This window comes from Hyperoodon ampullatus (assembly GCF_949752795.1).
Source record: "Hyperoodon ampullatus genome assembly, chromosome: 8".
Classification (NCBI taxonomy): domain Eukaryota; kingdom Metazoa; phylum Chordata; class Mammalia; order Artiodactyla; family Ziphiidae; genus Hyperoodon; species Hyperoodon ampullatus.
The window spans coordinates 13,621,750-13,648,855 of record NC_136921.1 but is presented as its reverse complement, the minus strand read 5'-3'; the positions used below and the strand labels follow the sequence as shown (position 1 = coordinate 13,648,855).

Here is a 27,106-nt window from a genome sequence, read left to right as displayed (position 1 = left end):
TATATGAACACATTTTTGAGAAGCAAAATCATGACTCTGTTTACCTAAACTTACCTTTTTCTTACCGCAGATCTTTGCAGCCACACATCACCTTTCAGCGCGAGAGCTTTAGCCTTTGATTTCCTTTTTTTTTTTTTTTTTTTTGCTGTACGCGGGCCTCTGACTGTTGTGGCCTCTCCCATTGCGGAGCACAGGTTCACGGACGCGCAGGCTCAGCAGCCATGGCTCACGGGCCCAGCCACTCCATGGCACATGGGATCTTCCTGGACCGGGGCATGAACCCATGTCCCCTGCATCAGCATCGGCAGGCGGACTCTCAACCACTGCGCCACCAGGGAAGACCTCTGATTTGCTGCTTTTTTTGCTTTGAAGAAGCGTTTGCTACCCAGGCAACATTCATTTAATATTAACTTTAAATACTCTGACTGTAATTTCTAATGAGACATTTTCTCTAAGTACATCCTGCCATAATCAGTGGAGTTTGGGGCTGACAAGATGTTAAGAGAATAAGCAGCACCTTGCTTTTATCCACATCTTTGATGAAGGTAAAATGTGTTCTCATCCCACAGGAAGTGTTCCTTTTCACATGAAATCATCCAGGATGATGAGTTCTAACCCTGAGGAAGACCCTCTGGACACATTTCTCCAGTATATTGAAGATATGGGGATGAAGGCCTATGATGGATTGGTTATTCAGAATGCATCAGACATTGCTCGAGAAAATGATCGCTTGAGAAATGAAACAAACTTGGCCTACTTGAAGGAAAAGAATGAAAAACGCCGAAGACAAGAAGAAGCAATAAAACGGTAAGTATAAATGAAATTGTTCTGAGTTTTGCACACCTCAGGGTATCTGTGAGTTCTGCAGAGGCTGTGATGCTGTCACCTGGTCAAGAAGGGGTTTGTCAAAGTTAGACTTGAGGAGACAAAGTGAAAATGTCTTCTCAACTATGATGAAAACACAATGCACCCTACTGACAGGACACTTGCCTTAGTTAACAAAAGTTGTTTACTTTTGTGTCATGAGTATGGAGACGCTGATGGGGTGGGGAAAGAATTCAGTTTCCTCTAAATAAAAGTTCATACTGAACAATCTCTCGATAAAAGATTAAGGGAACACACACTTTAATATTTAATGAAAATCCCCATATTTAATTGTCTTTGTATCATCCTTATAAGAGAGTTCACCATCTTCCTAGATTATGAAAAGACTTGTCAATAATTAGAATTATGTGAGTTTCTGAAGTGGAATACTCAATGTGTGCCCTCTGTGTAGAATTCTGTGGCTATTATATCTATTGTCTGGTACTAAGAGCCCCAGGTTTGTTCAAATGAAATGACTTTTATGCTGCAAGACCCACCTGCTACAAGCAAATGAGCCCCGATTGCAGCCTCCAAATGGAGGCTAAGTTCCCTAGCATGCTGAGACCAAAGTAAGGATACACATCTTTTGATTTTTCCAAAAAATATTACAATATTTTCTGAGTGTATGTGTTGTGAGGTTACAGGTAGAGATAAGTGTTTGATGGAGTCCTATTTCTTCAATGGAGTCCATTTACTAAGTGCAAAGAGACAGAATTTAGGAAATTAATCCATCAATTGACTGGATAACGAAATGGTAATAGTAAGCTATTTTGATAGTAAGTTGGTGGATTTTTCATCTAACCTAGAATTAATCCTTTTGCTTACTCTCTATGAACATTATGATATGAAGGAAAATAACATATTCTTTTAAGGTAAACTATTGATTCTTATAAAGAGGCTAGGTAAGGATGCACTATTCCAATCATTTAATGGCAAACAACTCTGTATGAGAGGGTGGGAAGGAAGAGAGAGAGAAAGAAGGCGAGAGATTTGGAAATTTTGTACAAGATTAGTTGAAAGAGTGTCATCTTTTTTCTCTGGACTATTCAAATGGAAATCTATTCTATTACCAGGTATACAAAAAGATTTGTAAAATGGCATGCTTGATAAACATGTTCATAATTGCAGAAGTTATTTTGAGATATGTTATTTTTTTATTTCTACCTAATTTTAGTTGGTATCACAGGTTCCTTTCTAGGATGCACTAAGTGCCCTTTCTTAGAACAACTTTTTTTTTTTTCTGCTAAGTACCTCTGATGAACTTTTTTTTTTTAACCAAGATGTATTTTTTATACATTTATTTATTTTATTTATTTATTTTTGGCTGCATTGAGTCTTCAGGCAAGCAGGAGCTACTCTTCATTGCCGTGCCCATGGGCTTCTCACTGCTGTGGCTTCTCTCATTGGCGGAGCTCTGGCTCTAGAGCACAGGCTCAGTAGTTGCGGCATGTGGGCTTAGTTGCTCCGAGGCATTTGGGATCTTCCCAGACCAGGGGTCAAACCCGTGTCCCCTGCATTGGCAAGCAGATTCTTAACCACTGCACCACCAGGGAAGCCCTGAACTTCTGTATGTATGTAAACATTTTAATTTACTTTTGTGAGTCTAAGTTTTCTGAAACTCAGAACAAAAAAGGTTATCCTACGTGATTTCTAAAATAACTTCATCTCTAAAATCTAATTTAATCTTGCCATTAAACATAATTCACTCTTTTCTCTGAGCATAGAGACAGAATTATTTGCTGAATAGTTCTATTAGATTGTACAGAGCACCCCAGGGTGCTTATCACTGTATTATTAGCTTCTGTGTTTCATCAACAACCTCAGAAAGTTTCTATCTAAAGATCCATAGATATTAAGAAAGTAAAAATGACTCACTTTAAGTGGTCAAGTGTTCAAAGAGGCATAACCAACAATTCCAAGAAGTCAAAAGTCCAGGGGACAGGGGCTGGAATTTAGGTAGGTGGAGACACAGCACCCTGTCATTGCATAGTAAATGAGGTCCAGGAAATTCAGGAAATTTGTGTTAGTTCCTGCTACATTAACAAAGCAATATTTTCTAGAATTATATTACAAGCCATAAACATAAAGATAGCTCAGATCACACACTGAATTGAAAAAGTCCCAAACGATCTGGACAATTTTGCTTCCACATCACACTGTCAACACAGTATAAAACTGTAGTCTAACCATGCTTAAGAACAGAGTAAGGGCAGGAGAAGTCTCCCACCGTGTGTGTGTGTGTGTGTGTGCGTGTGTGTGTGTGTGTGTATGTTTAATCAATGTCGATGTCTTGTTTGAAACAGTTCTTCTGAGTATGAGTGTTCTTTCTTGTATCAAATAAGTAAAGATTCAAAGAGGGGAGAAAAAAAAGTACTTGTCAGTTTTATTTTTTAATAAATTTATTTATTTATTGGCTGTGTTGGGTCTTCGATGTTGCACGCTGGCTTTCCCTAGTTGCAGAGAGCGGGGGCCACTCTTCGTTGTGGTGCGTGGGTTTCTCATTGTGGTGTGCATGGGCCCCAGGTGCATGGGCCTCAGCAGTTGTGGCACACGGGCTCAGTAGTTGTGGCTCTGGGCTCTAGAGCACAGGCTCAGTAGTTACGGTGCATGGGCCTAGTTGCTCTGTGGCATGTGGGATGTGGGATCTTCCTGGACCAGAGCTCGAGCCCATGTCCCTTGCATTAGCAGGGAGATTCTTAACCTCTGTGCCACCAGGGAAATCCCTACTTGTCAATTTTAAATTAGCAGTTTACCTTTCTATAATCAGATTAGGAGGAAAATGAAGAACCCACTGGTAGCAGGAAGAAGAAAGAGCCTCCTAGGATCTGGCATTTGATGAGATAGATGTTCAGTTACTGTGCACTTTTATTGTTTCCATGGCAGGACGTAAGCCAGAGATGTGGAAGTAGGTATGCCTGAAGCCAGCTTACTCTTAAGGTTCCATGGCAATGTTGCTTGTAAGGCTGTTGTTGCCACAGTAGTTGGTGTTACCCACAGGAGAGTTATAAATGTGTGTACTTTATGTCACAGTGACCTAGTGACAGTGGCATTTTAGATGATGAGGCTATTCAGAATTTGTCAGTAGATCTGGGTAGAGTTGAAGAATAAACCAACTTCCCAGGCCTAGGGACACCAACTAGAGGTCAACAGACTGCTAGGTCATAGTAAAGTGAGCTGATGTTCAAGTTGAATTCTGACCCCACCCATGAAATAAGGGGTCAGGCATAGAGGCTTTAATCCTGGAAGCAAGAAATGATGATTAACCTGTGAGCTAGATAGGGCATCTTTCACCTGAGGTCAAGGTGATTAGAGACAATGAGCAAACAATGCACACAATATGTGACATGGTTGCTGATGTTCAAGTTACAATGTAAGTTTCATGAGAAGAATGACTATTTGTATATACAGTTCTTAGAATAGAATCTGAAGCCAGCTTATTGTTCAATAAACAACTTGCTGTTAAGTGTATTCATTCATTGGTGAAATATTTATTGAAACCTTACTAAGTGCCAGGAAATGTTCTAGACCTTTATGAGACAGCAATGAACAGAACAAAGTTCCTGGTTATAAAAGAATTGTATTCTGAGAGAAGGGTGAAAGATAGGCAACATGAAAGAAATACGTATAAATAAATATATATGATAGGTGATAATAAATTTTTACACTGTAAAATAAAGCAGGGTGAGGGCAATAGAATAGAGGCCAGGGAAGACCTCTGAAATCCAAAAACAGCTGAGCACAGACATTACACATTGGGAGGCTGTTGCCAGAGACAGGAGCCACATGGCTGTCTGGGGAAGATAATTCGCGACAGAGGAAACAGCAAGTTTGATGTGTTCCAAGAAGGGAAGGTGTCGTGTAGTGACCAAGCAAAGATTGGAAGAGGTGTAAGTTCAACGGTTATTGGAGCCACCAGGTAATGTAGAGCATTATAAGTTCATGTTTTAGTCTAAAAGAAAAAAATATATTCATTGAAGATTTCTTGAGCAGAGGTATGGCATACACTAACTGCCCTTTTTAACAAAGATTACTCTGACTGCTTGCATTCAGATGAACAGGGCATAGTTGGATGCAGGGAATTCAGAGAGAAAGCTTTTGCAGTAATTCAAGTGAGAGCTGATGGTAGTTTGGACCAGAGTGGTACTAGTAAATGTGGCATAAAGTGCTAAAATTTGGGGCACTAGTAACATTTTCTAATTGATGAGACATATAAGTTGAATAAGAGAAAGGAATTGAAGATGACTCTCAAATTTGTTTCGTTGCTGTTCTGGTTCTGTTGTTGTTATGTTATGTTTCATTTTTCCTGAAACAACTAGAAGAATGCTGATTCCATTTAATGAAATGGTAAAGACTAAAACAGGAGTAAATTTAGTTTAAATGGTGGGGGAGTGGGAGTTCAGCTTTCATAAGCCAGTGCTGGGAGCCCTTTTAGATATTCAAGTGGAGAATTCTGGATAGGCAGTTGGATCCAGGGCTCATGGTGGAGATCAAAACTGGAGGTTTTAATATGAGAGTCATATATTCTTTACATCATGAGCCTAGTTAAGGATCCCTAGGACCTAAAATTAGATAGAGAGGATAAAAGCACACAGTACTGTTCCTTGGGACACCTAATTGTTTACATGACAGGAACAGTAGAAAAATCCAGTAAGAACAGCTAGTGGGATAAGAGAAGAATCACCAAGGTGGGTGTTGCCTCAGAGTGAAATGACAAAAGTGATTAAAGAAGAGAGAGAGATTTTACTGGTAGATCAAATATATTGAATCCTGAGGATTGAACAATGTCTTTTATTACATTGGTGTTGTTGACAAGAACAGTTTTGGTGGAGGTCTGGGGACAAAACGCAGTGGAGTCATGTTCACAAGAGGATGCGAAAAGAGGAATTGAAACAAGGAAGAGAGGAATAGAGAACTATTTTAGGAACTTTCGAGGTTAAACAAAATTCACAAATATGGAGAGTAGTTGAAGGGGGAAGAGAAGTCTATAGTGTTCTGTTTTTCTGGTTTTTCCCTTTAAGCAGAGCAAAAACTAGCTTATCTGAAATGCTGATATGAAAGATTACAGTAGAAAGGGAAATGTTAATGACTTAGGAGAGGGAAGGAAAAATTACTGTGATTATGTCCTTGAGTAGGTGGGAAGGGATGGGATCTCAAATATTTCAGATAGGGGTGTTCAGCCACGATGTACAGGTGACTGAGTGATGAATGAAAGGATGACTAATTCTGTATGACGGCCCCAAACCTGGCTCCTCAAACACCATTTTATTATTGTGCCATAGGTATCACACATGCTAGGAACTGAAAGACGTAGTATGTATCTTGCTATCAGTAACTCCTCCCTGCTCTTTCCTACACTCTTTCCCCCAAATGTTTTATGGAATCCTAATTTAAAGTGAAAAGATCTTTGGAAGAGAAAAAATACTAGTAAAATCTCCTAAATTTTGAGACTTCTCAGATGACTTTCTTTTTTGTTTATTTTTTGTAGAGGTTGTTGTTGTTTTTTATTGAAGTATAGTTGATTTACAATGTTTCAGGTGTACAGCAAAGTGAATATATATATATATATATATATATATATATATATATATATATAATTTTTCAGATTCTTTTCCTTTATACATTATTACAAAATACTGAATATAGTTCTCTGTGCTCTACAGTAGGTCCTTGTTGTTTATCTATTTTATATATAATCGTGTGCATCTGTTAATCCAGAATTCCTAATTTATCCCTCCCCTCTTTTCCCCTTTAGCAACTATAAGTTTGTTTTCAGTCTGTGAGACTGTTTCTCTTTTGTAAATAAGTTCATTTGTATCATTTTTTTTTAGATTCCACATAAAAGTGATATAATAGGATATTTATCTTTCTCTGGCTTACTTCACTTAGTATTATGATCTCTAGGTCCATCCATGTTGCCCAGATGACTTTCTTTTACAAAAGCAGGGCCCATGCACAGTGTGAGGACATACGTAGAAATCTCTGGATGTTGTTGTGGGAAGAGTTGGAGAGAGAAACATGAAAGGAGCCAAAAGTGTCATGATTGGGCAGCAGGAAGAGACTAAAGTTCTCCCTGATTTGGGGCGGGGCTATAGCTGCAGATAGCTCAAGTTATTCCATCTCAGTACCCATTGAAATATTCAAATTTAATTTTTATTTTGTTCATATGGTGACCAGTATTCTGGGATTCTGACAATTAAAAAATATAATAAATCTTAAATATTATATAGAATATTCTCACAGTACATTTTTAGAATTGCTTCAACAACGTTCCTAATAGGAAGTGTATTTTTAAAATTTTTGAAAATTCCCTAGGAAGATTCTGGTCACACAGGAATTCTGAGGTTCCAGAGATGGCGACCAAAGCAGAATACCCACATCTAAATTTCACACATAGTTTAATACTTTTAACATGCAATTTATGTCAAGTTGTAGAGAAAATTCAACATGACATTAATGAACACAGTCTAATCAATTAAAATTCTTTATCATGTCTGCTGAATGCCTTCTTTAATATATACTATGATAATGTTGAAAAATCTAAAGATGGAGCATGTTTGACCTTGAAAAGGCATTGATGATAATTCTCTGTGAAATATGCCAGTTGCAAATTCAGAAATGTGCAGACTGCCAGGGATTGCTTAAAAAATGGAAATAGGATTTCATATGATTGACCTTCTAGATCACATATGTGCTGAAATGCCTTTTGTGTTGAAGCTGGGGAGCTTAAAACACTGAGCTCTTAGAAAAGGAATACCCTCATCACATTCTGTGTTCTAAGTCACTTAAGCTTTCTGAGCCCAATTCCTTATTTTTAAACTAACTTGAGTCCTTTGTCACTACTAACTTTCTTGTACCTTCACTTCCATTTCTCAAATGGGATTTTACTGAAAAGTCTTATTAGGTGAAACATTTCAAATAAATAAAAAGTGATACTGTTTGCTAGTACTTTTCTTAACAGCTCCAAATAACATTTGGTGAGAAAGAAAGAGAGAGAGACACTCAAAGGCAAAAAATTAATGGAGAATGAAAAAATATTTCAGTAGCTCATCATTTCTGCTATTCGAAATTCTAATGGCTTTCTGCAGGCACTGTTAAGTCAGATTTTATTTTTTATTATAAAACCTATTAGAAAACAAACATGCAAAGCCTACAGTTTCAAACGAGTGAGATCACTTGAGACGGGTTACAAAACCCTAGTTTGTCATGTGTGTGGGTGAAGACGGATGTTTAAGACACAGAGATGATAGGTATATTGAACCATTGACACACATAAGCACTCGCCATTAAGAAGGAGGCAACTGACCAATGAGAACAGTCTGGTTACAAACAACCTGTAAGGCAGTACCTGTGTGTACCTGTGAACATATGTCTGCTTTGGGGGTTCACTCTTTACAGGAAACATCTTGTTCAGGACATCCAGTAAGGATATTCACTGAGGAAGAGAGGCAATAAAAGATCATCTTGTATATCAAACGATGCATGCTTAGGTTTGAGGCTTCCTTCCCTTCATGTGAATTTTTCTATCTGGATTCTGGAACTACTTCCTGCATTGTCTCATTTTACTATTAGCCACAGTATTTTGAAAACAATATAGGACATATCCCTTAAATAAAAAGCCACAAGAAAATGTGTTCCCAGTACATGCCTTTCTGAGTATTTTTTCTATTGTAGAAAGGGGTTGAATTTTTTTTTCTAATAAAACAAATGCTACATTAGTGAAATTCTCCCAAACATTGCAAGTCCGCAAGACAGCTCTGGACTTTAGCAAAGTGGTTCTGACACAAAGGACTACTTAAGCTGATTAGGAATGTCTCTATTCCCTGTGGATGCCCTCAAGGGATCTATATGAGGTTATATTTCCTGTTTAAAAGTGACAGTCAGAAATGGAATTAGATTAGTTATGCTCCTTTAAAAACAAATAGATGCATTTGTATATTAGGATATATACTTGGAAGTTATTTAAATTTGAAGGTTTCAGTATCTCTGTTAGTCAAAGAGAAACGAAGCACCAGGAAAGTTCATCCTCTAGACGATACAGAAAAAAAAAGTAAAAATTAAAAAAAATTGCTTTCCCTTTACTAAAGCATTGTTACTTAAAAAGCAAATGATTCTGATACCAAAGTTTAGAATTGGATAATATTTTAAATGATTACCCAAAGGCATAATTACATTGAGAGCTCTTATTAGAGAAATGTTAACAGTTACATAAATCCTATTTAGATAGTTATGGCTTCTGGAATCATACTCATGATTTGTGACAGGCTTTATGGAAATAGGGAGCATTTACTGAAGTACATTTTAGCGAGCGATATATGCGTTCAGTGCAACGTGAATAGCTACTTTTGTCACGAATAGGTAATCTCACTGGGTTTGATTTAATTGCAGGTATGTAGAAAAATGAAATGCTCTATTTGTGTATGAAAATGGATGTTCATTTTGTTCAGGTCAAGTGAAGACCGTTAAATGAAACAGGGTTCAGAAACTTTCAGAAATACTCTACAGCTAGCTTAGAATATTTAGAAATACTCTACAGCCAGCTCTATCTCCTATGCTTAGAGCATAGGGAACAAACCCCCAAAGCCCTCAGCCATACTCCTATTTAGAATGAAACCCAAATCTGCAGCGTGTCAGGGTCTTGCTGGAATGAATCAGCTGATCTGATCTGATGTGAATTTCTGACCTAATTTTGCTGTAGGACTCAGGGCTCAGGCAGAGGAAACAAGGTTAATGTGTTGATAAGGGGGTGAGATTAAACAGCAGAGAGTATCTTAATAACCCTCTCTAATTTCAGCTTCCTCTTGTGTTTGTGATTAATTCCAATCACTTTTCTATTAATCATTTCAGAGGAGCACAAGCTGCTTTGCTTATTTTTTTGTTGTTGCTAAAATTGTGCATCCAGATTTCTTTTTCTAAAGCTAAATAAGATATCCAGACATTGGAGTAATTTTCATTAGAATACCAAATGCATGGGGAGGTTTTTATTCATAGGACCATACGATTAGAGGAGAGAATTCGATAATTTGCCTTGTTCTACCCTCACTGCTCTATATTGAGCCAGAAGCCAAATCTACAAGGCTGATACTAAATGAATTGATTTATTTAAAATGTTCTATTTTTTTTTAATGCTGGAGGGGAAAGTTAATATTAATGAGCATATATCTAATGATACCACTTATGCTCATTAATATTAATTTTCCCCATTTAGCCTAAGGACACCACATTTGTCCATTTTGGCTGTTGTGCCAGTTCACTTTCCAAGTCAAAATGGTGTCTGTCCTGCTGGGCTCCTGTTTTCAGTAAGGGTCACCACAGTCTTAAGAGGATTTATACAAACATCAGCATTCCTCTATTTACAATTCACATTACATCTATATTTGTAATAGATGTGGTTTTAGGTTTTTCACTCCATCACCTGCCAAGGCAATTAGAGGTCACATTAAGAGGGGCCTTTAATGGCTCATGTTAAGGTAAGCCTTTATTCTTCTCACATACCTTTTTGAGAGCTATTTATACTTCTGGTTGTTTCAACTTGAATTACATCTGGGACCTAGCACTCACTTTACATTTTAAGAAGCTCAGTGTCTATTCTGTATCTGAAATAAATAGACAGATGTTGGCAAGAGGAGGGGCTTTTTAGAACACAATCCCACGTGAGACTGTCAGTCAGCCTGAGAATTAAGCTCTTCTTACGCTGAGGAAATCACAGCATGAGTGAACCTTCCAAACAGCCAAACCTGTGGCGACCTGAATCATTGAAAAGAAACCCGTTGGAAAATTGAAGGTACTCTTTCTTTCAGAAGTAGTGTTAAATATTTAGAGATGGTTATAGATGAACGAGGCAATAGTTTTTAGTCTAGGGCTGTTTCTTTATACTTTTCAGTCTATCAGAGGATATTCTCAGTCTTTAAGTAAGCATTGTCTTTGGAAAAGGTTTAAAAACCCAAATAAGGAAAAGAAATTATTATTGAGCAAGGGTATGAGTCGGGGGATTTTTTTTTTAGCTACTAAAAATGCAATATAGCTTAGAGAACATGTCTAATGTAACAAATGATATGACTAGAGCAGAGGCTGAGCATGTTAATAAAATAGCTTGAAGGCTTCTGTCCAACTTTGACATAGCCTGAAGAAAACATCTTCATTATAAATGTATGGATCACCTTGAAATTAACTTTAATCATTAATTGATAGATGGAAAATCAAACCCCTCTCCCAAAATGAATCTCTGCGTGAAACACATGCCTCTAGAGTTATTCTCAATAACATTCCTATTTGGAAATACAGGACAGAATATTCATGTCCATGCTAGAATATGAATATAACTAGCCTGCCAGGAAGCAGAGGGAGAAAAATTTTTTTTAAAGAAAAGTACTTTCATCAAGATGTACAAGGAAGCTGTTTTAAAAAATAAAAATACCAGCATTTAAAATCCATTATTTTAACTAGTAAATTGCATTTTAGTCTTTGATTTGGGACTAAGTATACCACTCAGCATATCCTGATGTTTGAATAAGAAATGAAGCGGTTCAGCAGTGAAGAAGAGCTTCATCAAGAAGACTTGTTAATTTTCTATTTGGGTGATGTTTATATGTGTTGCATGGCTATTTTGTTTCTCTATAAAGTTTTTCATTAAGCCTTTATTGAACATCTATTATAGGTCAGGCATAGTTCTAGGTGCTTGGGATAAAACAGTGAACAAAACAGTAAAATAAATAAATAAATAAATAAATAAATAAAAGCTTGCCCTCATGGGATTTACAGTCTGGTGTGGGTGGGGTGAGGAAGACAGACAATAAACAAGTAGAGTAGAGAGCAAGTTAAAATGCAACACGTTCTATGAAGAAAATGAAATCAGGGCGTTAGGGTCAGGGGTTTGGAAAGAGTGCAAAGGTATACGGGTAGGTCAGGAAAAGACTCACTACGGCTGTCACATTTGAGAAAGAGCCTGAAGGAAGTGAGGGAAGAAGCCGTGTGGATCTCCGGGGTGACAGATTTCTAGGAAGAAGGAACATCCAGAGAAGAGGTCCTAGAGGGGAGCATTCCTGACGTGTTGGGAGGAGCTATAAGGAGGTCAGAGTGGCTGGAGGGGAGCAAGCAAGGGGTCAGAAGGTCAGGTCAGAAGTAACGGGGTCCGATTTTGTCAGGCCATGGGCCACGAGGTCACTGTCAAGATTTTGGCTTCCACTCATTTGAGATGAGATGAGAATTTTTTTGTAGGCTTTTGGGAGAGAGAATGCCATAATCTGACTCCTCTAATACAAAGGAGGATCATTCTGGCTGCTCTGTGGGGCAGAAGCAGGAACATCAGTTGGGAGGCTGTGAAAACCATCATGAGAAGGACAGATGGTGGCATGGACCAGAGCAGCAGCGCTGGACAGGGGGAGAAGTGGTGGAATTGGAGGTACATTTTGAAGGTAGAGTTGATGGAATTTGGTGACAGATTGGATGTGGGGTGTGAGAGCAAGATAGAAGATGACATTCCCATTAGCTGGGATGGTGAATACAGCAGAAAAAGGGGTTTTGGTGAGAAAGGTTTGGGGCATATTGAGATGTCTATAGGCTTTTAATGATTTGTTGGTATCTGTAAGAATTTCGTGTTTCATTTTTGATACTTTGTGGGTATGAGATTGAAGAATTGTATAGAAATTTGGAATACTTTTTTTTAGGGTGTACAGTATAATTTATTCGATCCTTTCCACATGATAGAGCCTTAGGTTGTTAACATTTTTTTAACTTTTCCAGATAATGCTATAAAAAACATTCTTTTCAAACTATCTTTTGCACATTTAGAAGTATTTTCGTAGGCTAGTACCTTAGAAATATAACTGCTAGATCACAAGGTTGGAGCTAAATTGCCCTCCAGGTATGCAGGACAGACATACCAAATCAAAGTTGTACACACACATACTTAAGTTTGAGGAAAGATGATTTTAAACGTTTATTCAGCAAAGGACAAGCATGTAGCTTAACCAGAGCACATGAACAATTGCCTGGAGGTCTCTGCCTTTGTGCGGAGTTAGTGGAGTTAAGTGATCTTGATTCTAAGAACTATGTGATCCGCACTCTCAGATGCTTTCCGGTTGGGGCAGAGATAACCATCCTAGTCCTATAATCTAAGAAACAAGATGAAAGGCAGATGTAGGCATGCAGAATACTTGACACTTTTAAAAAGGAAAAATGCTCTAACAATGGGTAGATTCAATTATTAACGTTGGTCATGTTCACTTATGGCCTTTTTGGCAGTGATGGAGACGTAGATAATTAGTTTGTTAATTTATGCACATTGGACAGTTTTCCTGTCCTGGGGTATTTTAATAAACCTGTGGATTATCACCCTATTGTAAGATGGTAATTTAGAGTAACATGTGTGTGTGGGTGGGTACAGGAGGGGATAACTGAGTAGTGGGAAAATCCTAGTCCCTGCACAGAAGGTGGGATTGGTTTATTCTACTTCTTAGCTTTAGTGAGACCCATAAGGAGTCCTTAATTGTTAAAGTTAAGTTTACTCATTTGTTAATTAGAAATAATAATATTCCTTTTGTTGTATTGTTAAGAGAAATAAAGATACGACACACGTGGAACAACCAGTGGAGTAGCCACCATATCATGGTAGCTGCCATTATTGTTGGTATTATTATTATTATTATTATTATCATTACTGTCATTGATTTCACTGTCATCATTATTACCTTCATCTTCATCACATAATGTAGCTAAATTAATAATGACATATGGCACCATGTCCAAAAAAATCTACCTTCATTTAGGTAGAAAACACCACAAGGAAAGAAATTGGATTGTTTGCTTCAAGTGATTGCAAATGACACATACACCCAGACTCCAAATGTGAATTTCTTACTTTATCATTTTATTTCATCTTCCCCATGTACACATATTTTTGTTCTTTCTCCTGAAACAGTTAAAATTATATGAGGACTGAAAGAATTTTGGCACATGAATAGACTCAAAAGGATGCACTAATTGGTAGTTTTAGCCTTAACTATTAAACCAGCTTCCAAGAGCAGAGAAATTGCTTCTTGCACATAGTAGGTTTTGAAACATTTGTCATGTCAAATTGTCTCAAACTCATTCAGTGCACTGATGATCTATTTTCCAAAGGAATAGTAAATAAGCTAGCATAGCATGTGATATTTTAAATGTAATTCACTAATGAATTTCCAGATATTTACAGGGAACTACCCTGAAAGTTTCCCCTCTTGGCAATGAGCTGCTAATTTTTTTACTCTTTTCATGGAAATACATACTTTCTGTGAAGAAACTGCTGTAACATTTAGGCTAAAGCTAAACAGAGAAAGAAATAATGACTCATGAAGATAACATAACTCCTTTATATCTACAAGAGCTACAGTCTAAAATGAGTTTTTAAATACTCTGTGATTTGATTTCTTTTCTGGAGAGCAACATATTTTCAACATGGCAGTGTAAATGCTACTAAAAGATTTCAGCTTCATATTATTTTGAGGCTTCCGTGGGGAGGCTAACCACACGAAACCATCTACCTGCCTTTCGCACCAGGAAAGAGATCTTCTTCCTTTTAAACCACTTGATGCAGTAATTATAACACTGACCTATCCAGCTTTTTCAAAGAGAACCAGAATTGCATGGAGACACTCAAGTCTTTAAGAGTTTTCCTAGAGGGATTCTTAACCTCCTAGGATGCTTCTATTCAGATTGTCACATATAACTTAAATTTTTTTTGAAATGCTCCAATGCCTATTATAATACACAATTGAAATAGTATTTGTTTTGGAGATAAATGACAAAACAGGACTAGAAATCATTTGTCAAACAAGTGTTTCTATAGATCATTTTTAAGGAAACGTTATTCTTTCAGCAGCTAGAATTTTATTTTGTTTTGGGGAGAGATGGCATTTTGTGATTTACAGAAAAAAAACAGTAATGGAGAAATTTTTTAGAAAGACAATGGAGAAATATCTATAGCAATGAGAGTACATATAGACTCTTCTCTCAAGAGAAGGGAGATGACTTCTTTTTTTATCCTCCTCCCATACCAAGTATGAAATTATATTGTAGGGGATGTTTGATCAGAGTGAGACTAGAATCTGAAATAATTTACCCTTATGTTACTTTTAAAGTGTTTTAGAAAAACTCATTATAATTGATGTACATTATTCCCTTCTGCTTTGTGACCTCTGGATAACGGAGCAAAAGGTTAAGAGGTGGGTAGTTTATGACTTTTCTCTGGATTTTTACTGAGCTCTTTTTGAAAGCCCCAAACCTTAGCCACTCCCAACTCTCAGCAGATCAATACAAATAACATATCTTATTTAGAAAGAAATCTCATGTGCTTTATAGCTCCTGTTAGTACAGACACATTCATTTCTAGAAGTCAGTTTTTTCAAATGCCAAATTTTATTCTTAGATTATGTCTTCTTTTCCATATAATTTTGCTTTTATTTCTTCTTAATATCTTTTTTTAGGATTTTAATTCCTTTCCTTGGTCCCTGTGTTTCATAATACATTTCAGTTCCAATCTGTGTGTGTGTGTGTGTGTGTGTGTGTGTGTGTGTGTGTGCTTTGTTCAATTTGTGCACAATTATTTTAAAAACCCTAGGTATTTCAAATAAAAATAGACGAGAGAAACACGTTTTCAAAACATGGTACATGGTTCAACAGATTAAATGGAATATAGAGAGATGGGGGAGGGGGACAGAAAATGACTGCCCAGTAAAAGGCTTTTTAGCAAATCATACTGAATCTCATTAATAAAGAATACGTCCACTAGAGCCGTACAATCAATCTGCCGTGTGCATTAGTGATGTCTAGCCCAATTCAGGTAGATAAATTATTCCCTAAGTGTTGGTTGCCTGTCACTCAAATCACAATACCAATAATACATGCCATGCTGAATTTCCCCTGACTCATGATGAATTTTTTCACAGGGTTAGACTGCACTAACAGGTGAAAGAGAAGAATGATGTCTGTCTGAATGAACACCACCAGCAGCAGCCAAAAGGATAGATAACTGGAGACCTAAGCAATAGAATAGGACACTGTGAACCAATCTACCAAAAATAAACTGGCAGGGAGTAATCCAATTAAACACCATTGCCAAAAGTGTCAGCTAAAAATGCAACCGGAAAAGTGTGTAGTCAATACAGATCTTGCAAAGCCAGATGAGAGCATTACTGTAGTGTAGAGAGATCCATCACGGGAAAACAGGCACAAGACAAGGAAGATAAAAGGGAATGAGAAACAGAGTAACTAGTTACTTCCATGAATATTTTAATTACAGCATCTAGTTTGGTTTCTACCCATGAACAATTCTATTTAATGATGGACACCATACTAATATCCTTCCCCATAGCTAGCTGTCAGAGCATTCATTATTATAAGCAGATACTTTAAAAAAATCTTATTTTATATTGGAATATAGTTGATTTACAATGTTGTGCAGTTTCAGATGTACAACAAAGTGATTTAGGTATACAGATACACATATCTCTTCTTTTTCAGATTCTTTCCCCATATAGGTTATTATAGAATATTGGGTAGAGTTCCCTGTGCTATACAGTAGGTCCTTGTTGATTATCTATTTCATATAATGTGTCTATTAAACAGATACTTTTTCAAGATACACTATAATATACACTGTGAGACTCTGGTTTGAATTGACACCATGTGATTTTTCTAAAGAAGTCTGTCAGTTTCACATATGACTGGAAAACAAAAGCACCCCTTTTCCATCTATAGGGGAAGGGAAGGTCTTCTATCACCCCTTACAAGATTAAAAGTCTCTAAGGAGATATCGTGCATTTAAGAGAGTATTTTGAAATGAGGTGGGGACTCTAAGCCTGTACTGTTCCATGATTGCATTAAAGTGGAAGAATGAAAGATTAGGCCCGTATTGGGTTTAGGAAGAATGCCGCTTGCGGATTTGTCGTTAATACAGTGACCCTATCTGCCCAAGCCTTTCCATTTCAATGTGACTTAGAATTCTAAAAAGAAGTCAGCTTAAAGGTGTCAACACACCCTGTGTAAGTTGCCTTCAGCAAAAACCTCTATCTTTAATTTAACACAACTGGCAATCTTGGTTTGAGACAGGCTGTGATTTAATTAATATGAAAACAGATGACCTCTGTCACCCCGGAGTTGAATGAGAAGCTCAGTTCAGGCTTGATGGCACGTGTGAACTATTGTAGGAATGATAACCTGGGAACAAAATGAAATGGCCTCAATGAACATGTGGAAGAGTAGACGTATCCCCCTTCTTGTGGCCTGATCTCCTGGACACGTGTATGCGTGTTTATTTTTTAAAGATGTGCTTTAATAATGCGTGCATGTTATGTTACCTCAGTCACACAGATAAAACTCATTTTAATGAACAGGCTCAGCATAATCAACCTGATGCAATAAGACTATCTCCACTTGTCAACTAGCAGCTCTTGTTGGGTCCTCATAAGGACACAACATATCCTGGCAGACAAGAAATAACATGTAATGGAAACACTCACTACTTTCAACTCCTTGACTAGTCAGTTTAGTTAATAAAAATCTCATCCTTTTACTACATGGATCATGAGATATCATCAATGATGGAAATAAATTATCTTTTTAGAAAACTTTCTAAAGTGAAGATTTGGATACATTTTACTCCTCAAGTGGACCATATAATCCCTAAGTTACTTGATGAAATCCAATGTCACGTGTTTAAGATCAGACCTGAGGGCTTCCCTGGTGGCGCAGTGGTTGAGAGTCCGCCTGCCGATGTGGGGGACATGGGTTCGTGCCCCGGTCCGGGAGGATCCCACATGCCTCGGAGCGGCTGGGCCCGTGAGCCATGGCCGCTGAGCCTGCATGTCCGGAGCCTGTGCTCCGCAACGGGAGAGGCCACGGCAGTGAGAGGCCCACATACAGCCAAAAAAAAAAAAAAAAAAAAAAAAAAAAAAAGATCAGACCTGAGAGTCAACATTTTATTTAATTTTTGCTTATACTCATGTCTGAACTTCGGAGAAAAAAAGATGTTTCCCTCAATCCTTTTAAGTTCATTCAGATAGATTTTTAAAAATGAGTGAAGAAAATGTTATTTTGTATTCAAAATGATAGTGGGACAATGAATTAAAATGTCATCAAATTATTTTTCTTCTCAGGTATAAAGACGTCAAATTCATCAAAAATCCCACTTGCATACTTTCTATATATGATCTCCAGCCTCAGTTTGTCTTATTTAAGCCCTAATTATCATCTATGAGCAAGGCAAATAGCCACATAAATAATACAGCCCACACATATAAACCGTAGGAAGAGTCCTCTGTTGTACATGGTTTATAAATTAGCATAGGAATTTTTTAAATTTTTGAACAATGGCTTTTGAGACTTACAATCCCAAAGTTTTGCTCTACTATTATTATATTGGGACCATGGAATAAATATAAAATGAGGCAAAAGAGAGGAAAGTATAATTTGAGGGAATTCTAAAGCCCTTAAGCTTGTCTTCTGTAGTTTAGAGAGGTAAATATAAGTAAATGCATTGGCTGCCAATGCCCTTATGATACTTATATTGCAGATATTTATTTTAAATTTATTTATTTATTTATTTATATTTTTATTATTATTTTTGGCTGCATTGAGTCTTCATTGCTGCACGTGGGCTTCCTCTAGTTGTGGCGAGCAAGGGTTACTCTTCGTTGTGGTGTGTGGGCTTCTCATTGTGGTGGCTTCTCGTTGCAGAGCACGGGCTCTAGACACGTGGGCTTCAGTAGTTGTGGCACGTGGGCTCAGTAGTTGTGGCTCACGGGCTCTAGAGCGCAGGCTCAGTAGTTGTGGTGCACAGGCTTAGTTGCTCCACAGCCTGTGGGATCTTCCTGGAACAGGGCTTGAGCCCGTGTCCCCTGAATTGGCAGGCAGATTCTTAACCACTGTGCCACCAGGAAAGCCCCTACTGGAGATATTTAAATGTGGACAGGATTTAGACCTCCTAAAACCAAAGCAGCAAATGGAAATAAATTAGATTAAAAAATAAGGTGAAAGTGAAATGGCAGAATAGAGGTCAGAGGAATCTTAGCCAAGTCACTAAAATGCTAGACTGTGTTCCCGTCTTCTTCACTCTCTGAATTTATAAGTAAGTTTGCAAAATGCTTGTCAAGAGTAATCATTAAAAGAATCCTTGCAGTTTTACAAAGTAAGCCAAAAATAATTTGAAGCTATTTCCATCATACTAAAAGTTGTATGCTTAAACTGGCACTTAATCACTACGTAACATTGCTTTTCTAGAAACCAAACTTTTGGCAACCTCAACAATTGAAATTAATTTTTTAAGGGAGAGAAATTTTAATAAAAAAGAGACAGAAACATGTCAGGTGCCTGGCAAATGAGAGTCTTTGGAGTGGCCATGTCCTCTCCCACAATGAGTCAATCAGACACAGCTGTGACACAGTTACAGGACAAGGGAGCTCGTGGATTCACACAAAAGGTACAGTCATCTATATGGTTTATTTCAAGCTAGTCAACTTGGCATATCAGAATTTCTATTTTTATTTTAGTTCTCGTGTGTGTGTGTGTGTACGTGTGTGCGCACATGCGTTTGAGCCATTGATGTCTTTTTTTTTTTTTTTTTTTTTTTTTTTTTTTTGCGGTACGCGGGCCTCTCACTGCTGTGGCCTCTCCCGCTGCGGAGCACAGGCTCCGGACGCACAGGCCCAGCAGCCATGGCTCACGGGCCCAGCCGCTCCACGGCACGTGGGATCTTCCCGGACCGGGGCACGAACCCGTGTCCCTTGCATCAGCAGGCAGACTCTCAACCACTGCGCCACCAGGGAAGCCCGCCATTGATGTCTTGATGGATTACACACAGAGCATTTCTCACCAGGAATTTATCCAACGAGTAAGGGCACTTTGGTTATTAAATTGAGTTCTCATGTTAGAGGCCATTAGACAAATTATTTAGTGCATTCTGCTTTAGAAGGCAAGGGCACAAGTACAGTATTTTATAACTGGTTAAGTTCATGCTGCAATTAAATTCTTGACACACACTTGGAATGGGAAACAATGTGGAGGGGAAAATTAAAGAAAGCTTTCTATCATCAAGTTTCTGTTTGAAAATAGACCTTTAAAAAGAGGTTTATCTAATACATTTAAGGAGTCACATCTTTTGTCGTATGGTAGGATGGAAACTACCTGCTGTGTAGAGAATAATCCAAGCAGAGATAAATATTTGGGGTTTTAGATTTGTTTTATTTTTAGATTTTATACAACTTTATTAGAGTTGTAATAGATTTTAGCAGGTACTTTAACGAAGTAGGCAAATACTTTTTAATAATGAAATTGGACTAATTCAAATACATGTTACATAAATGTCTAATTTTCAGTTTGATGGCTGGATTAGGAGAAAGTGGAATTATGAGTGTGTGTGTGTGAGACAGAGAGAGACAGAGAGAAAGACAGAGAGAAAGAATATTAAAATTTAAATTCAAGTTTAAATTCGTTACAGTGGGAGACATCCAGATGAAGGAAAAATAAAGAAGTACCTTGTCAGGGATAAATTCTTAATAATTGAAATCAAAAGAAAACTATTATGTCCTCTGGAAAGTTAATTTCATGTTATACCTATCTCTTTTTTACTTTTCTTTTCTTTTCTTTTCTTTTTCTACTTATTTAGTATTCTCATCTAGCCCATAGTATAGTATAGCAGATAAAAGTGTGAACTACAGCATCAGACTTCGTTCCAGGCCAAATTTTGTTCCTAACTCCTTCTGGCTGTGTAATCATGGACAAAGTGTTCAAGCTCTCTGGGCTGCAGGGTTTTCCATGATAAAGCAGTGATGATAATAGTAGTGTCTACAGCTCATGATGTTATAAGAAACCAATGACATCAGGCATGCAGAGGGCTTAAAACAGAACTCATAGCACCAAGTGAATATTAACTTATCCACTGAAATATTCACAGCATAAAGGCAGGACCTTTGCTTCACTTCACTGTATCTTCAACACCTGGAACAGTAGATGTTCAATAAGTATATTTGAATGATTTATTGAATGTTTTGTTGATATTATGAGACCTTATTCATGGGTTAATAGGAAGTTAGTGATGTGGCATAATTTGAGGGGATGCTAATGTAACTCTCACCCTGTGAAAATCTCTTTTTCAATCTAACCAATACTATATATCTCAAAAGCATAAAATTATTCTTTTGGCTTGCATTGGTTTACTCTTTATAAGGCAAGTGAAGAGCCAACATAGTAGTATAGTCATATTAGCATTAGCCAATTTTGCCTTGCTGTGAATGATTTATTACATCCATTCCTAATAATAGGTTAGAGAGTATTCTTTTAAGGAGATATAAAAGAGACAAAGAGGTTGTGAATTAAAAGGAGTGGCAATGGGCTGGTAACAAACCCCCTATTTTATCGATACAATTTTTCTCAGACTTAGATCAATATGTAATGTCAGCCAGAGGGAAAGTGGGCTCCCTGAACATATAGCAAATTGTTGCTGAATTTAGAAAGAGAAGCCAAACTGTTTCCTGGTATAACTGACCTAAATTATCTCCTTTAAATTTTTGTTGTGTAACAGAAAACAGAAGACAGTTGGGTAATAAAATATGGAATCTTTGAATAAGAGAAATGGAAAGTTTAAAAACGTACTAAGGATCTCTGAACAAATAAAATGCTTCACATCCTACGATTCTCTCCATGAAACTCCAAATAGGTGGATGAATATTAAGGAATATCTAGATTGGCTAAATTTTCAATGTTACCCAGATAATCACCATTCAGTAATTAACACCTGAGAACCTGTCAACAAATGGGTCATCTTTTTATACAATACTTTGTGAGGGGCTTCCCTGGTGGTGCAGTGGTTGAGAATCCGCCTGCCAATGCAGGGGACACAGGCTCGAACCCTGGTCCGATCCCACATGCCACGGAGCAACTGGGCCCGTGCACCACAATTACTGAACCTGTGCTCTAGAGCCCGTGTTCTGCAACAAGAGAAGCCACAACAGTGAGAAGCCTGAGCACCACAGTGAAGAGTAGCCCCCGCTCGCCACAATTAGAGAAAGCCTGTGGCAGCAATGAAGACCAAACACAGCCAAAAATAAATAAATAAAATAAATAAATTTAAAAAATACTTAGTGAGAATGCAAATAATGGCACTCTATAAAACTGTGTAATTGTAGTCAGATATATTTATCCTCAAATTATCTCAGTTTCCTCACTGATGGAAATCACAGGCATAATGCCTTCCTTGTTGGATGGTAGTGAAGGTTGAATGGAATATCAGTATTGCCAGAGCGACCACTACTCTCCAGCCATGGAGGATGTGTGCTTCTCCCAGAAGTTCAGCCTCTTGTACTTCGAACCATTCATGACCTGGTCTGATACAGGTCCCTGTGATTCCTTCAAGACTCAGCTCAGGCAGTATTTCTGAAAACTTTGCTGGTTTTCAGACACTCTTGTTTAATCTTTCTTATTTGCTTCCATAGTACTCTATAATTCTACATTTAATGCACCTTCTGCAATTATTTCCATATGTAAAACTAAAACAGCCAAATAATGGCCAGACCCTGGCACAGAGTCCCATTCAAACAAATGAAAGTTTAATAACTTGGAATAATTGTTAAGTGGTACAGATCTTTGCTTGAATCTCTCAAAGAATAGCCAAAGGGCCATTTTCTTCAGAAAACCTAACACAGTGACTCTCCTTTCCATCTGTACACTCCTAATAGTCCCCACACCAGACAACCTAGCTCTCCTCTCTCCACTATTCTCCTCTCTGACTAAGCACTTGATTGTGTAAATCAAGATAACTGGCTATTGGGGTCTTATGGGGAAACAAGAGAGGTTCATTCTTCCCCCTTCATTCTTTGTGTAGTACCTGAACTCTGCTCAAGAGAGCAGGTCCCTGGATTAGCCTTGCAACGCAGCATTCTTCCTCCTTGGGAAGTGAAGAAGAGAAGTTTAAAATCATTTATAGTTTAAATTCTTCGTTTTTGTCCCAGTCATAAACTTGACTATTCTCTCTTCGCTGTTAGATTGAGTTCCTTCTCAATATTGGTCTTAAGATGGAGTTGGGGAAAATGACAGATTGTTGTTCCAAACATCATTTTGCAGCTCTGCTTTTTAGGAACCTCCTCCCTTCTATCTTTACTTTCCTACTCAGGTATCCTTTAGTCCATGGGCCAGCAAACATTTTCAGATGGTTGTTACTTTAGGCTTTGAGGACCATAAAGACTCTGTGGCAACTACTCAATTTTGCTTTTGAAACGTGAAAGCACCTTCAACAAAACTTAAACCTATGATCATGACAGCATTCCAATAAGACTTTATTTAGAAAAACAGGAGGAGGACCAAGTTTGAGCTGTGGGCCATGAGTTTTCCAAACCCTGCTGGTCTATGCATTGGTTTTTGCTGATCTAAGTGGCGCCATCAAGGCCAATTCTTCTGAAAGGATTTTCACAGGTATTCTGCCTTCCCCAAACATGTGATTTGAAAGCATCAAGAAACTGAGCTTTAGAACTATATTTACTGTCGAGTTCTTTAGTTGGATTACTGATCCAGATGAAAAATAAAGCTTCAAGAACACTTTGGGGGATGTTTTGAAATTCTAGGATAGCTAGTGTTCAAGAATGTACATAGTGTAAGAAAGAAAGATGTAAACAATAATAAAGAGATCACAATAGCAACTGACATTGACTTAGTGCTTATTTCATACCAGATCCTATACATTTTCTATATGCTGTGTCTATTTAACCCAAATGCTATTCCCATGAGGTAGATTCTATCATTTGCTCCATTTCACAGGTAGAGGAGCTGAGTCTTTGAGACTTTAAGAAATTTGCCAAGATCACATAGTGACGGGCAGGGCTCAGGTATATCTGACTTCTAAAAACAATTCTGAAAAAGAAGAGAATAAATATAGTGAGAAATAATGCATTATTTTGGCAGTGGGATTTAAGGGTGGGAATGGCCCACCCATCAGTTGCTTCTACTTGAGCCAACCTGACAGGTCACCTGGGCAACTTCAGGATTCCAAATTCATGAACCGAATACTACACTTGCCTTTTATGTAGTGACACTGCAGAGAGCAGAGAGGACCTTCTGAACTCTCAGAAAGAGCCGGGAAGGCTCCAAACCCATGATCTAGTTTTTAGAGCAGCTTTTACATCAGATTCATAATGATGTCTTCAGATTTGCACAAAGTTCAGTACATCTGGAATTTCTTACAATGTCTGTGATATTTTGAAGAACAAAAACAACAAGAATCATTTTCTTGTGAAATAAAAACTATTCAGGTAGCTAAGAACTCCCCTATAATATAATCCTCAACATAGCAAAAGAGGAAACAATTAAACTGGTTAATATATTTTTTAATTGTATGCTGGTAAGCCATTGACCATTTTAAGATAAACTCTTTATATTTGAGAAAAAAATAATAAATGATGTAGCACTTTTGCTTACAGAATCTAGCATAAGTGCTGAATGTTTAACCAAATCCCCTTAAAGCTTCCTCTTCCAGTGAATTCTTTATGGTATTAATTTGAATTCTGGTACATCTATGCTAAAGCAGCATATCAGAAAAAAAAAAAAATCCAACTCAGTTGCACACTATGTACTTACCATGGCAACCCCTGCATCACATGGTGCACATGCTAGTCTGGAAGCAAAGAGCTTCATGGGCTCTTAAGCAGACACACACCAGACTCCTGGCCACGTGACTTTGCCTACAGTCAGCAGCCCTTGCCAAGGAAATGTGTCAGCGTAAACTGATAAACTCCGGGTTATTCTGACTCCTGCAATTCTCTGCTTTCTTTAGATCTGCTCACTCATCTTCTCTCTCTCTTTTTTTCCCCTCCCTTCCTCCCTCCCTCTCTCAGTTACGTTCACTTATTGTAGTTACGGAATGCAATAGTTGAAGGTTTATTTACCATCTCAGATTGTCTCAAAATAATCCTTTCTAGTGACATCTCCATGACTGGGGGAAAAAAATGTTTTGCAATATTCAGGGCCTTGTTAATTTCCCTATCAGTGTCTTAGAATACGAATAACATGCAACATTTCCAAAGACGGACAAAAAATCAGAGATGTCCATAGCATAAATGATTGAAATTTGCACAAATGATGTAGATTCTCTTCTGCAGTTTTTGTGGGGATATTATTTGTTTAGCCATTATTTTAACAGAACCAAAGTTATTTATTAAGTAAAAAGTGATTTATTCATTTTATTAAAACCAAAACCAAAGATAACTACAGGCACAAATAGGAAAACAAAGCAAACAAAACAAAATAAAAATTTCAAACCAAGCAATGCATATCAATTCTATCTCTTGAAAAAACTGATGAAAACTACAGTGGCTCCATCTTTTTCAAAAGTTACTTCAAATCCCAGACTAGTATTTTAACCCACTTGGATTAAACACACCACAGTTACATGCTCTCCGTATTCTACTGCTATAGAGGAATCAAACCACATCCACAAACGGTATACTCTTGGCCTTCTCTCAGATTTTCAGTTTACGGGTTTGTTTTATTAATAAAATTCTATACTTTAATTCCTTACTGGGACTCTCCCCCTCTAGTTTAGCTTCAAGAATATAAACGTAGCAGATTTTATGAATAGGCAACTCCCAAGATACTATGTAGGGTAATTAATGAATCTCGTGATTTGTGGTAAGGCTTTTGAACTTCAAGGGAGTCCATTTTCAATTTCCAATGCCAGTCAATCAGGCTTGAATGTTATTTCACAAGAAATCACGTTTATGTGAGAATGTTTTTAATTAACAGCCATTGAGTAATTGCCTACCCCCTCTCTTTTCTCTCCCCCCACCTTTCTCTTTCTATTTCTCTCTCTGTCTCTCTCTGTCTCTCTCTCTCTCTCTCTCAAATGAGCTTGTTTGCTTACAACCATTTTGGAAATGATCCAGAACAAAATATCATTAGCATGTTCCGGGAACTCATTTGCAAATGGATTTATGCATTAAGAGGCCCGCTTATAAGACAAGCAGGGCCGTGCTGCATCTACTGTGAAAACAGCAGAAAGGTTGAAGAGCGGAGCATAGGAAGGGGTGACCAAAAGCTCCCATCAGTGAGCGAAGTCTGATGTTAACAAAAAATAGAATTAAATGTAAGATAATAATAAACAATATTTTAAATATATACACTGCAAACGTGTAATTGTTTAATTCAGTATTCATAAAAAGCCATTTCTTTTGAAAATAATGTTAACGTTGTATTTTCTCCCTTTGCCAAAACCCTAGAATAGGGACAATTACTGAAAAATTATAGTCAACCCTAAATTAAACAAGAAATGTATAGCCAAATATTTTCAAAGAGCAAATTTTTAAATATTTAAAAATTTTACAGTAGATACTATAGTAAATATGGTACGTACACACATTTTAGTTTGTCCCCTAAAAGCCAAGAGGTAAAGTCCTAAAACTAAGTGATTTAATGCTTTTCAAATATTTTTTTCAAATGATCCTGAATATAAATTACTTAAAAAAATGTTATAGTCAAGCCGTATGAATCTGAAAATGTCAGCTGTTTCATTAAGCTGTGTTTTGCAAAGATCAGTATTTATGGGATGTAGAATTGACTGTGAATAGAATGAGTGGGAAAAACATGTATCTCTATAACTATTAAACCATGAGCCAATATAACTTAATAAAAAGATGACTGTCATTTGACTGCCTATGGGTTTCTCCTGTTCAGTCATAAGGGAGGGTTTATGTGAATATTGAATAGAAGTGCTCTTTCTTTGTGTTACCTTCAGAGGAGTTATAGAGCAGAACATGGCAAAGGCTTTCTTCTGTGATGTATAGGATGCTACATAAGACAATTGAGTACCCAATGAGGAGGCTGCAAGGGGTGGGATTGGGAGCATCAACACTGTAAGTGGCCTCAGGGACAGCTGCCACTCTGCCCTCTGCTACAGCAGCTTTCTAGGGGGCTTGAAAGCTGCTTAGGAATTTCTATCAGCCAACAGCCACGGTAGGACCAGTTTTCCACACATAAGTTAGGGGAATAAATCTATTTCTTTCTTAGAATTCTAGCAGAACTTTGAGTATTTTAAGGCAAGAGGGAGCTGTTCTTTGATTTAGGAAGTGTGATGAGGTGTTAAAAGGAAATACTTAAAAACCATGTTTTAGGTTTCCATAATAGGGGAAGCAATTCCTTTATTTTGAAAATGTTCATGCATTCAACCAATACTGATTGATTGTCCATTCTGTCCCTGCATTAATAATAGGCACTGGAATGTACATCATGA

At 37.5% G+C, this 27,106-nt stretch overlaps 1 protein-coding gene across 1 annotated transcript in view; it reads left to right on the top strand.

The window, feature by feature from the left end:
* Positions 1-586: 586 nt before the first annotated feature.
* The window catches only part of NYAP2 (neuronal tyrosine-phosphorylated phosphoinositide-3-kinase adaptor 2), a gene marked incomplete at both ends in the record, with an annotated part of 261,901 nt that continues 235,381 nt past the window's right edge, over positions 587-27,106 (top strand). Inside the window, one exon of the mRNA XM_079710196.1 lies at positions 587-807. Within this exon, the coding sequence (XP_079566322.1) occupies positions 587-807 (221 nt within the window). The remainder of the gene's footprint in view (positions 808-27,106) is intronic.